Source organism: Eretmochelys imbricata, chromosome 7, assembly GCF_965152235.1.
Source record: "Eretmochelys imbricata isolate rEreImb1 chromosome 7, rEreImb1.hap1, whole genome shotgun sequence".
NCBI lineage: Eukaryota > Metazoa > Chordata > Testudines > Cheloniidae > Eretmochelys > Eretmochelys imbricata.
Window position 1 is genome coordinate 25,380,749 of NC_135578.1, and position 13,413 is coordinate 25,394,161.

The following is a 13,413-nucleotide window of genomic DNA, read 5'->3' on the forward strand; positions in this document are numbered from 1 at the left end:
GCTTGTCGTCTGCACATAAATACAACCCCAATGAATCACTTAATCTTGTTAATTTTTGAAAAGACAGAGTTTTATTTCAAGTCTCATTGAACAGCTTCAGGAAGTGCAGCCAAAAGCTAGTCCTCTAAGAGATTAATTGAAAACAGCACACCTTTCCCCACTTTTTCAAGCTGCTGAATTACTTGCTACAGGGAAGTCACTGGTGTTGTCTCAAATGCAGCTCTCTGAAAACATCCCTGGGGTTTTACTCCTAGAGGGTCAAGAGAAATGTGGCTATATCTGACTCTCAGAAGAGACATAATTACTCTCAATTATAATAAAGTGAAAATACTCTAGGCTTCCAGTCTGCATTTTTCAAGAGAAGGAAAGTAATGTAAAAAGAAAATTTCGAGCTGGGGAACTAGCTGAAGCTCTCAAGGAGAAAGGAAAGATATTTTCTTGGCTAATTGGCATTGCTGAAAACTCTCAATGAGGACAGCTGATAATAAGAGTTAAATTTCATATCAGCTTTTACCAGGAAAAAAGTGAAGATGTCACTTTTTCCAAATGTCTGATATGGTCCTAAAATTCATTTTTAGAATAAATCCAACATCTGCCTTGATATGTAATACAGAATAAGTCCGTCTTCTTTATTTGTGTGGCCTATGAGATGGGATTGTTAATCTTTAAATTAATAATGAAATGTTAACTTAAACTAATCAAAAGTAGTGTGTGAACTTTGGATAATCATTGAACTAAATAATTAAACTCTGAACTAAAGTTTGCATGGCAAAAAATGTACAGAAGAATGGCGAGTCCCAAAAAAGATTGTTCATCTGTTCAAATATACCTAGGAAATTCCCACAACCAGATTTTGTTTGTGCTCAGACATTTGCAGTCCCTCAGAATCAGAACAGTATGGAGAGAATAAATTCTAAGCTTTTTGTGGTCTAATCAAATGCAAAAAATCACCTGACAGATGTACTTCATATTTGTACCTGAAACACAGTGACGATTTTTAAAAAAGTATTGTGATAATGGTACTAAGACAAGTATAGCATGTTTCCAATCTATACCAAATGGAGTAGTGGTTTTTTAAAAATCTTTTTAGGGAAATATTGACTGCATCTCTATATAATCTTTCCCACCTGAGACAAAATCATGAATATATATGATAGAAAAAATATCTTTGTTGACATGAGTTTTTGGTACGCTATTATATGCTTTTCATTGCCTAGAATCCAGTTCAGTTCTTATCAACCTATTTTAATCAATATGTTGTACTTAATTTGATGCACTGTTTAATAGTCTCATTATTCTTCTAACAAAAAGGAAAAATGAGTTGAGTTGAATACTGTACATCACACGATTTTCTTCTGTGTGAACTCTAAGTTTCTTCTCTCTGGTAACAGACACTCCAATATGGGGGTCAAACTCACAAATCAAATATTTTTTGTAAGACGACACCCATAAGTCACAAGACTTAAGTCAAAAAAGACTTAAGTCACAAAATAGTTTTCAGTTTCCCTCAGATGAATGGGATCTACTATCAACAACAAAGATTAATTAACTTGAATTCTGTACAAACAGTTCTGTAAAGGCAATGCACGGTATCTTATCAGGCATCTTATTTTGAATGGGAAAATAAAACAAACAAAAACAAGCAGAAGAAAGAAGTTGTTTTATATTTTGGGAGAACTATAAGGCAATTCTCAACCTGTCTGTTTACGATTGCTCTAGAAGCCTAGATCATTTTCACTCACCTTTTAGTTTAGGAAGAGTGTCATCAGTATGCCATCACCACCTGGAGGCAGGGCTACCAAATTTCTCTTGAGTTTCCAAGAGGAAATACCCAAGGTGCTGAGCGAGCAAGCAATAGGAAAGGAAAATATACTTTTTAAAACCAAATGATTATGAAGCATAAGCTGTTAAACAGGGTGAGAAAAGCTGCTGCAAAACTGAAAAACTACATCTTGAATTTACAGTAAATACTTGGCAGTTTCACAATTATGCGTGAAAAAGATACTGTTTTGCAGGCCTGCTCTTTGCATACTTGTCACAAAAAACGTCAAAGCAAAGAAAATACACATGATGGAGTTACTGGCTGCATTCACTTTCCTTACTTTTGTTTCTGTAATTGTAAAACAGACAAATACAAGGATTTTTCTTCCATTGCTTCTCCTACCTGCCCGATTGCCCTGAGGCTTTTGCCTGACCAGGCTGATCTTCACTAACTGGAGAAATTATGTCAAATTGTATCGGTGTGTCAGGGGCAACAAGGGAATCCAAGGAAAGTGCTGATAAAGCTGCTGATTCAGATCCCAAAGACCCAGAGCTATTAGTACGAGCTGTTGGAGGCCGAGATTGTCTAAAACAAAACAAAGAGCGATGTAAGCTTATAGATAACAAATGAAACTCCACGGTGGACACAAATATAATATTATGAAACTTGGGAAAAATAAAACAAGACAAATATTAGAAGAAACTTAAGAGAAACAATACTATCATTACAAAGTATAAAGAAATGCAGTCTAGATTCAATTTCAATCATTTACTACTTTCTCTCATCACTGATACGGCATTCACATACTAGAATGTGAAATATCCTACAGCTAGAAGTCTGATGCTAATTGTTAGAAATATTGAGAAAATTGAATCAAGATTGTCAAAAGCCAACAAATTAGTCACATGGCTTAAATGGTAAAGTACCAAAACTGGATACAGTGCTGGATCATTTATTTCTTAATGTACATCATAGAACATTAAAATATTTATCAAAAATGCATTTGCTACATTGTTCAAGAACTTGTTTTTATCCTGTTAAAGGTTTTAAAAGTCACTGTAGACAACTGAAACCTTTTCTGCAAATCATGTTATTTTAGAAGCCTTCACCAGACACCCATTAGAAATGTGCTCTTAAAATGACCAACTGTTCCGTAATGTACATTGTTGGCCGCATGCTCTCATGTCTCTGTTGGAAGGATGGAGAGGGGGTGACAGCCTCCAGAGCTGATTGATTTACACGTGCAGCAATTTCCTACGTAATTAAAAGAAAAAAGGTAACTGAAAACATTCTCTTCAAATTCAATTTAGAATGTTCAGTTTAAATTTTACATGCAATAGGAGAAACTATAAATTAAATCTATGCTGGAACCCCATGTTCCTATCAGTGGCAACACCTATTAATACCAGGATGATATATGGCCCCAACTCTGTATTCATCAAAATATACATGTATGTAACTCACATTTGTTTCATTGATGTTAGTGACTGCATAGTAGGGACAACAAAAACCTTTAGTTTCCTATTTACAGTTTAGTTAATTTAGACATTGTCACACAAATATTATCCACAAACTCATTATTAGTCCAAAAATTGAAAACTGGTATCACAAGCAACGTTTTTGTTTTGTTTGTTTTGTTTGTTATTGAACTGGCAGATCTACACTTGTCAAGTTTCCAGTACTTAATGAGGAGCTTATATTTCATGGTTCCATAGTGGATTCATGTACAATTTGATATACTGCCTGTATATTATGCTTCCACTAGTTTTCAACTCTAGAATATGATCAATGGAAGGTTACCATTCTGGTACTTCACAACACTGCACCTGCCAAAGGCCTGAGGCAGAAGAGTATCGTATTTGATTTATATTCATACCCCACAGGATTAGCAGAAAGCAGGAACATCACCTGTGAGAATGACTTAGCAGTTGCAAGTAAGAAGTCTGAGCATTTATTCAACCAATTACCCTAATTTACTAACATTTTGGGTGTCCTCCAAGACCTCTGAATAACCAGAGTTATATTTTGCCACCTACTGAATGATCAAGACCACTTTGATTAGCTCCATGCATGGCCTCCTTCCTACACAAACTGTTACTAAGTTAATTTTGTCATAGATAAGGCCCTACCAAATTCACAGTCCATTTTGGTCAATTTCATGGTCATAGGATTTTAAAAATCATAAATTTCATGGATTTCAGCTATTTAAATCTGAAATGTCACGCTGTTGTAATCTTAGGGGTCCTGACCCATGAAAGGAGTTGTCGTGGGGTCGCATGGTTATTGTAGGTGGGGCTGTGGTACTGCTACCCTTATTTCTGCACTGCTGCTGATGGCGATGCTGCAGAACAGCCGGAGAACCGCGGCTGCTGGCTGGGAGCCCAGCTCTGAAGGCAGCTCAGAAATAAGGGCAGCAATACTGCGACCCCCCTGAAACAACATTGTGACCCCTCTGCAACTCCCTTTTGGGTCAGCACCCCCAATTTGAGAAATGCTGGTCTCCCCTGTGAAATCTGGTCTCTTGTGTGCTTTTACCCTATAATATACAGATTTCACAGTCCGGGATGCGTTTTTCATGGCTGTGAATTTGGTAGGGCCCTATTCATAGGATTATTTGACGGTCAGCTCGATTAGAAAGTGAAGTTTTCCACTGCTCACCACAATGATTTGTGGTAAGCAAAATACAGACACAAGTTCTTGAAAACCAATTTTTAGAATGTTATTTATGTTTTCAGTAATGTTAGTTTTTAACGTGCCCTCTTTTCAGCATTCAGGTGGAAGAAATGTATATTACTTGCTTATAAAAATTTATAGTGCTGCCAATACACGCACTGCTTTACAAAACAAAGTTACATTTCCTGCCATGAAAAATTTCTAGTCTGAGATGTAAGACACATTCAAATTAATTTCATACTATAAAATTAGGTCGAGCAGATCTCTTAAAATGAATACACATCTAAATTTAAATGTATTCCTTTGGGTTAGTTTTGGATATTATAAAACAAATGATCAAAGTTACCTCAGCGTTTTCACTTAGGTATATCTGTTTAGAGATGTTGTTTATTGTACATATCCACTAAAAGAGAAAGAAAAAAAAAAGAAACATTAGTAAGTATATTGTAGTTTTAAAAACCTGTTTAAATATTTTAGCTGATTTTTCTTACCACCACGTTCCCGCCGTGAAAGTCACACCGTACAGCAGAATTTACCTCCAGAATATTGCAGCCAACACCCAATATTTTGTTTTCTATCTCCCTGCCTTACTGAAACTTCTTGCAGCTGCCTCTTGTTTGTTAACTTTTCCTTGTTCCATGGAGCCCAAGCTAGAATTCAGCTTGTAGCCAGGAGTTTATAGGCTAGCCAGCTGTTCTACTTAGAGAACAGTGCAGCAACAGAGGCCCAAAGAGTTTGGGAGGTGAGCTGCTGAAGCTGGCTACAAGCTCCCCCACATTCTCTGGCATGCATGAGAAAAGGAGGTTATGAGATTGCCTTCTGGACAATGTGATGGGAGCTGAGGCCCAGGGATCAGAGCTGGATCAATTGGGCATCTTAGCGAAAAACCTATCCTCAAAAACAATCACTGTCAAAAATAACTGAATGGTTTTACAAGTGAGTATTTTCAGCTATGTTTCATAGTTGTGCGGGTGGGGGTGGGGGGCTGGGGAAGGGATGATGGGAATGAAGGGTATATCCAGGTGAGAAAACTATCACAGGAATTTAGGGGTCCTTGTAAAAGTGCATGGGGCCCTGATTGCACTGTATATTCAGCAACAACACAGAGCAGCATGATTTTGCACATATCCCCCTTTAACTGCCTGCTCATACTTGCATTGTAGAAATCTAAAAGCTTACAAATGTTAAGTTTTTATTCTTGATGCAAGAAAGTCTATATTAAAAATGAAAGCAAGGTAATAAATATTTTTATTTAGCAAATATTTAAAGGTGTTTAACAGATTTGCTCCACAGAGTTTCTGGAAAACCCTAAATAGATTCAAGAGTTTAGTGAAATGTGTCTGGTCAATAGGCTTTATCTGAGCAGTTTGCTAACAGATCCTTTTCAGTCTTCAGCTCTAGAGGGAGAACGATGCCCAAATGAAGTCTAAATTGTATCATGGAGTACCTCCTTTGTTAGCTCATAACAATTACATTTTAAGAAAGTAGTAAACCACTACTAAACTATTTCTATTTTCACATTTTAAAAGTCCCCCTCTACATTGAAATGTTTAGGGAAAAGATTATGTGAACTTCTACTCTTTGTCTTCATTCTCTCTGCGTTTATACTTAACACCCGAAGATGTTGGCACTGAGTATAAACACTGATCAATTTTCCAGCTGATATCCACTTGCATAGGCAACTACAGTGCATGCTAGATTTACCCTCCATTTTGAAAGAAGAGTTGTTTGAAAGTGTCACAGGGTGTCTGGTCCCTTCAAGAGGGAATGGGACCAGTCCTCTGAGACTCATTAGCTGCCTCCGAGTAGAGCAGTAGTTCTCAAACTTTTGTACTGGTGACCCCTTTCACTTAGGAAGCCTCTGAGTATGACCCCCTTATAAATTAAAAACACTTTTAAATATATTTAACACCATTATAAATGCTGGAGGCAAAGTGGGGTTTGGGGTGGAGACTGACAGCTCGCGAACCCCCATGTAATACCCTCATGTCACGGCTGAATCCCCACTCTGTCACTCCGAGTGCAGAAGGTGGGGGCCTGCAAGCATTCTACATATTAACACTGGCCACTCCAGGCTTGTATTAAACTCCCAAGGTTACAGCTTTTCTCTGACCTTGGCTTGGTAAACGCTGCCACCACCCAAATGCAAAAAGGAAAAAACCTTGGACCCAGGAAGGAGCACTTGGGAATTCCTCCCTGTGGGGTACCCTCAAACCCTTTCACTTTACCCCACCCCGCTCCCTGGGGAAGAGCTGAGAAAGAAAAAGGAAATTAGCTGTTGCCACCAGCAAATCAAACAGCATATGCACAAACCTCTGAGGACACCAAAAATCCAATCCTGTTCTTAAAAAAGGTAAATTTTATTAAAAACAAAAAGGAAGAAACTACATCTGGAACTTAGGCTTTTGCTAGATTTTAAAAGAGCAATTCCAAAAATTAAGCACCCAAAATAGCTTTCTTGGGGGGTTAGCTTAAAGGTTACAAGCAAACAAATGCATCTGGGGTTAGCACAGATCCAAAAGCCAAAATAAAGAAATAAACCAAATCGCCTCTTCCTAAACATTCCTAATTTACTTACATATTTGGGTTGTAGTTCTAGGTATGATCTGATGGTTTTCATATCTGGTTCAAACTTTACACAGAATTCCTGCTTATAGCATTGCTGTTCCATGTCTCCGGAGAACAACAGACAAAGGGAAAGTTTTTTTTCACATTTTAAAAAGTTCTAGCCTTTCCATTGGCTCTTTTGGACAGGTGCCCACTTCCTTTTCTTTACCTGGGGACTTTTAACCCTTTACAGGTAAAGCAAGCAGAGAACAGCTGATTTTACAGCTAGCTGCCTGTTCAAAGGGAGCTCCCCACCCTGCAAGTCATTTATCACACCTTGCAACCCCCTGAGGGGTCCCAACCCCCAGTTTGAGAACCCCTGGAGTAGAGGCTATTTAGCTCACCTCGTTCCACTTGAGGGCAAATCAATTATCTATCAGTCATAATTGGGGAGTGACTCAGAGCTTCTCACAAAGGAGTTCAGAGTAGTGGGAGGAAGCTGCAAGGAGGAAAGACACATTCTCTGCAGGCCCTCTCTAGGCTAGAGCGGGGGAGCTACCTAGAGTAAGAAAGTTCAGGCAGGGGCAACCAGTGAGGTCTGCCAAATTCCCCAGATGAAGAAAAAGACAGGAGCAAGCTGCTGGAAGTTTCCTGGGGAGGGCTGAAAGTCCCCTGATAAGGAAGGAAAGAAGTGCTGCTGAAAGCCTGAGAAAAGAAGGGTTCGGGAATTACCTCAGTGTAGATTCTGACAGAGCTGGGAGGGGTTGGTGGAGGTTCAGGGACACTGGGGAAAGCCCTGATTGGACTTAAAGAGAGAAGCCCAGGAGGGATGGACACGAAGTATATGGCACGACTGTTTAATCCCAGGATGGGGACATTGGCAAAATCTGGTTGTCTTCCACCTATAGTGTGAGCTGCACTAGATGTGAGAAGAGTCTGGGCAGAGAGCAGATGAGAAGAGTCAGCTAAGAACCTTTACATTGTGACCTTCGACTATAACTGGGTCAGTCTGACGCTTGTATGTAAATAAATCACTCTCAACAAGAGTGGTTTTTCATTGAAAGAGTGATCAGTGGCACCAGGATAGGTGCATTCTTGCTGCAAGGTGGATCTAGGGACCTCAACCCTTACACAAGAATGAGTGTGGAATGCAACCAGAAAGCAAACAAACATTTAGTTTTTGTTTGAAACGTATTTGTTTCTTTGATCACCCAGCAGTGGGCAGTGAGACATGCAGTCTTCCTAACGGATACTGAAAGCATTAAATGCCTTTCTATACTCAGCCTCTGAGCTTCTTGCCAAGGATGGATGATCCTGTGCTTGCTTCTTAACTCGGTTCTAAAGCTACCATCAAAAATAACTATAGCAATGCCACTAAGACAGCATGATTTTTACAACATTAATTCTATGATCTTTTGACTGAATGCTTTTTAAACAAAGTTTGGATGTGGTTTTCCTCTTGTTTTGCAACATGGCACTCAGGATATTTCATTTTGGGCTTTCTTTTGCTTTCTATAGCTGGCTGACTCAAGTGTACACCCCCGCTACTGCCCCCAAAAAGGTGTGCAGTGTTTGTTTCCCTTATTGCCAATGACTATGCTGGCTATTTTTCCTCCAAGTTAAACCTTTAGGTCCCCACTGACAGTCACTTTTGCTGGCACAGATTTTTTTTTCCAGGGTAGAAATAAAGGGACACCTTCTTGACATGTCAGTATGGGTAGAAGAAATCTTCAGGTCACTATTCACTTTGATAACCTAAGGAATATTTCTTATGTGTAATGAATTATCAGAAAAAGCATCTGAACAACCACACACTTGCTGTAAGCTTACCTCTTCATAATCTTTTTTACTGTCTGCCTGTAAGATTGAAGATCTGAAAGAAGAGAGAATAAAAAAAATTCTCAGGCTCAATTATTTGAAAGTGAAAGATCCTTTCAGTAACTTTTTGTCTTGAGGTAAATTTTCCCCTTGATATATGAATGTAACTTGTACTAACAACACTGGGAGCTATGCATGCATACTAAATGGAAGCTAGATTTAACTGAAGATGCAATCTTATTTCTGTGCAAAAATCAGGCAAAGGTGCTAGCTGTGCGCACACAGCAACTGAAGATTCAGGTAGTCTGAAACAGGCTAGACAGTTTCACATCCATGGGTATGTTTACACAGAAACTAGATACAGTGACTGGCCTGGATCAGCTGACTCGGGGCTGTTTCATTGCTGTGTAGAGGGTCAGGCTGGATCCTGGGCGCTAGGACCCTGTGAGGTGAGGGTCCCAGAGCTTGGGTTCCAGGTGGAATCCAAAAGTCTACACAGCAATGAAACAGCCCCACCGCCTATGCCCCACAAGCACTAGTCAGCTCACTATCTCATACCCAAAACAATGACAGGGCTTTGCAAGTGTCCAAACAGAAGAAAAAAGTGTTAATGTAGATGGCGCCAACCTTTTTTCTCCAGGATCTAGATCTTATTGCACAAAGTAAAGAACTGAATATTGAATCTTCCTTTCTAGAAGAAAGCATAAGAAGCTGTGCTGCACCCTACTAAATTTGGAGCTTCTCATGAAAAAGCAATACTTATTGTGGTATGATAACCTCAGTTTTAAAATTGCTGGGAAGGGTAAGAATCAAAGATACCCAAGCTATGGATGATTTTGTTGATAGAGATACAAAAACATTGTTTTAAAAAACTTTTTATGAAGGATTTTGAAAAGCACTTCATATTTTCTACGTATATAAAGTCATTATTCAGATCACTTTCACATCCACGCGTATAAGACTAACAGTTTTTTAGAAAATATCAACAGAAAAACATCAAGGCAAGTTATTATGCACGTTTGTTAAAAAAATTAGGCTATTATAAATATGTATAATAATTTTGTAAGTGGTGTCATAGGCAATCAGAGTGTGCTATAGCACAATCAAGATCTTTTTGTGTTCAAATGGCAATGGGAATTCAGCCCTAACAACATGCTATAAACACCGGATGGTTCTAAGGCTGAATGTTAGGTTGCAATGGTAGGGAATGCAAGAGTACTTATACTTGATTATCTCAAAACACCAATTTATAGCAGAATATTTACATTTCTAATACAATACACCATCTACCTGTATAATGGATTTTTGTTATAAGTTATGGTTAAATAGCTCAAGAGAGTTATGTGATCTTTAGAATGAAATTGCATTACAAACAGCTAAGGCTGTGTTCAAATCTTATTTAAAAGTATCTTCAAGCTTGGGTACATACTTAGTTCACAGATATCATACATAAATCAACAGCTCATTTTCTACGAGTCCAGGACTGCATTTCATGCCTGAAAGTCTAGTCTGTGGACATCAGAAGTAAGAGGTTACACTTAAAGCTGTATGGAAGGATTCTGGGGTTTGTAGTGAATGTTAAATGTTTGAACGGGACTATCGCTCAGCAAAAATTGCAAGAATTACACTGAATTTTATCTGTTTGACATCTCAGTTATTTAGAACTGGACAAACCTAAGTAATAATAATAAATGTATTTACTGTGGTACACTGTATTTATACTAATAAACATCTTGTTAATAAAGTAAATTTGAGGGTTAAATCCCAGAAGCATTGCTCCAACAACAAATGGAAAGCTATCTCACATGCTAGCACTCTGAGGCTCACTTAATACATATTCAGATTTCAGTGCAAATGTTTTGGAATTATCCAAATAAAAAGTGACGTTCACACAGTTTAAATGAATATAGATTACAGCTTGTTCAACATGCAATATAACCATTTATGGTTATGGAACTGTTGTGGGCTTTGATTATTCCAACCTGTTATCAGCAGCTCCATGTGGCTGTTTAGGATATGGTGAAGGAAAAAAAGGCAGAGTTTTAAACAACACAACAAAAACCCCTGTTCAATTTTTCACCAGCCAAAATTGAAATTTGTCTTTTTTTTCCAGTTAGTTAATGAATATAGCGTCATTTACAGATAACACTATCATAAGAATGAATACTAACTTTTTGCCATCAAAAGATGTTATCTGAAAGCAGTATCTTCTGTCCTCACAGTCCACAGCCATCACAGAACAGTTGTCTATGTCCATGACAAGTCCTCCAGCTACGTCACCTCTTGCCTGACTCATTAGGTTTCCACCCTGAGTAAAGTAAAACTGTCTGTCCCAACTGGAAGACACCAGCCCAGTCTTACTAAAACAAGAAGGGAGACACTGATTTAGTGGATTGCATATTTAAGTCAGACCTCTAAATTAGAAAAATACAAAAGAAAAATCAGAAAAACAAGACCACCAAGTTTTTTTAAGAAAATAAAACCCAATAGATTTTCACTAAGTCCTAGATTAATTTACACAACATAGTTGGTTTCTTCACCATTTGTACCCTTTTACTTTAAGCTAAACTGGTTTAAATATCCTAGTTATATGATGAACCATGTAAAAGTAATATGCTAGCCAACTGTTACAGCTATAAGAAACTTAATTAGAAGTAAAGGTTAAACCAATTGTGTTTTAACCAGTGGTGTTTAGAGCATTGCTTTCTGGGTCACAAAAATCAAAGGGTCTTCTTTTTTCCTTACCCCTTTGGTGGTAGGATCAAGAGTTCTTTAACAAAAACAATGCATTTTGTTTTAATCCACTGAGAAGACTTAATTTAGATGTCAAATATTAATATCAACATAGCTAACTAAAGATCCACCACTTTCCACCCCAAGTATTTATTTGATTCACAGGAAGAGACTGCAGGAGCTATGGACCACAGCATACAGCCTCTGCAGATCTATATAAGAGGAATTTCATGATAAATAAATTGGGGTATTGCACTGAGAATACCCAACACTAGAACTTCATCTTTGTTTTTGTACAGGTCTTCTCACTTCAACATTAGCTACAAAAGTTGAACTATTTAAATAATTCATAGTTCAAGGTCAGGAAAGTACTTTTCCTCTAGGTTGTTGTTGTAACATTAGACTGATTTTTATGAAGTTCTCCATGTATGCAGAACATGGTATAAACTGGGAACACACGCACTAAACTTTATAGCTTTCATTCGTTTTTAACCAACTGTAAAACCAATAGGTTGCCTTTACATATGTGGAATAATGTCTCCCTCTAGTGGGCCAAAGAGCACTCCTTTAAATTGCCATGCATGTTCACAAAAGTCTGTTTAGTATAATGCATAACGTGTTTTCCTTATATTTCAGAAGTACAAACTCTTATTCTACTGTAACCCAAACTTTTTATCCTAAAGTTATATTTTACATAGAAAATGAGCAACATAATATAGTATTAATCCTTCAAATACTGGCTTTTTCAGAGATTACAACCCAATTAATAATGAATAAATACATATCTCTCCATATTTCTTTTGTAGGCACAAATATCCAGGGGATTAAGTTTTATTAACAAAAGAGCATAATTTCTCTAACCACTAGGTGGAAATCAGAAGGTCTGTCTCTGTTCCTGACTGCTAGGTTCTTGTGACTATGAGGAAGTCACCTGATCTCTCTGTTTCAGTGTCTCTGTCTTATGGCATTAACAACACTTACTTTTCCTTTAAGATCACTGAATGAATAATGCAAAGTATTAATAGGTGGGCCAATTACTAAAATCCAAAAATTAATGCTAAATAATCCACAACTCAATCTATCGTGAGGAGAATACAAAGAAAGGAAGCATATCAAGCTTCACTGTGGCTAGTTCAATTTGACCAATTAAATGTTTAGGTACAGTCCAATATAGCTGTTTTTATAAACATCACTTCCTTATCCAACGTGCCTTTTTTTAAAATGAGTAAAATTCTTCTGACTTTTTAAAATAATAGTAGGTAGCTTACTTCCTTGCATTCAGATAGCCAGCTTTCCGTGTTAGATTTCTATGGACAGGAAATTTTGTTGTGTCAGGATCAGGTAAATATAATGGATCACTGGCTACTTCCAAGTCCTCTATGGTCTGCTGCATGGTTTCTACCTCAGAATCCATTTCCCTGCGAACACTAAAATAGCATAAAATACAATGCGTTATTAACAGAGATGATGTAGCAGTAGGTTGACTCAAAAAAGAAAATTAGTGAAGGCAAAATTAGGCATTAAGGATACAATTAAACAAATAAGAACAAAAACTTACTTCTGTACACTTGTGCCAATATTGGTTAAAAATTCTTCCAGTTGCTCAGTAAGATTTTCTGAACCCATTTTAAAGAAACTTATCTTAAAAGAGAGAGAAAAACCTTTCACTTAACAAACCAAACAAAACCCATCTATTTCTGTTCTTTTAAAACCCTAGTAATAGATCCAATAGTAGGAACTCTAAAATCATTGTGATTGTTGGTCTATCCGTCCCGCTAAATCTAAAGATTTTGGAACATATCCTTCATGCCTCACAACACCGCTCAGATAAGATGTAAACAGAATGCAGCTGTATTGTTCGGCTTTACAGCAGAAGATAT

The 13,413-nt window shown here is 37.6% G+C and overlaps 1 protein-coding gene across 1 annotated transcript in view; it reads right to left on the minus strand.

Annotated features, from left to right (window-relative positions):
* The window catches only part of APPL1 (adaptor protein, phosphotyrosine interacting with PH domain and leucine zipper 1), a 52,959-nt gene that overhangs the window by 9,660 nt on the left and 29,886 nt on the right, over window positions 1-13,413 (minus strand). Inside the window, exons 9-15 of the mRNA XM_077821448.1 lie at window positions 13,092-13,174; window positions 12,802-12,960; window positions 10,972-11,160; window positions 8,813-8,855; window positions 4,782-4,838; window positions 2,925-3,016; window positions 2,165-2,347 (exon numbers count right to left, since the gene is read on the minus strand). Of these exons, the coding sequence (XP_077677574.1) occupies window positions 2,165-2,347; window positions 2,925-3,016; window positions 4,782-4,838; window positions 8,813-8,855; window positions 10,972-11,160; window positions 12,802-12,960; window positions 13,092-13,174 (806 nt within the window). The remainder of the gene's footprint in view (window positions 1-2,164; window positions 2,348-2,924; window positions 3,017-4,781; window positions 4,839-8,812; window positions 8,856-10,971; window positions 11,161-12,801; window positions 12,961-13,091; window positions 13,175-13,413) is intronic.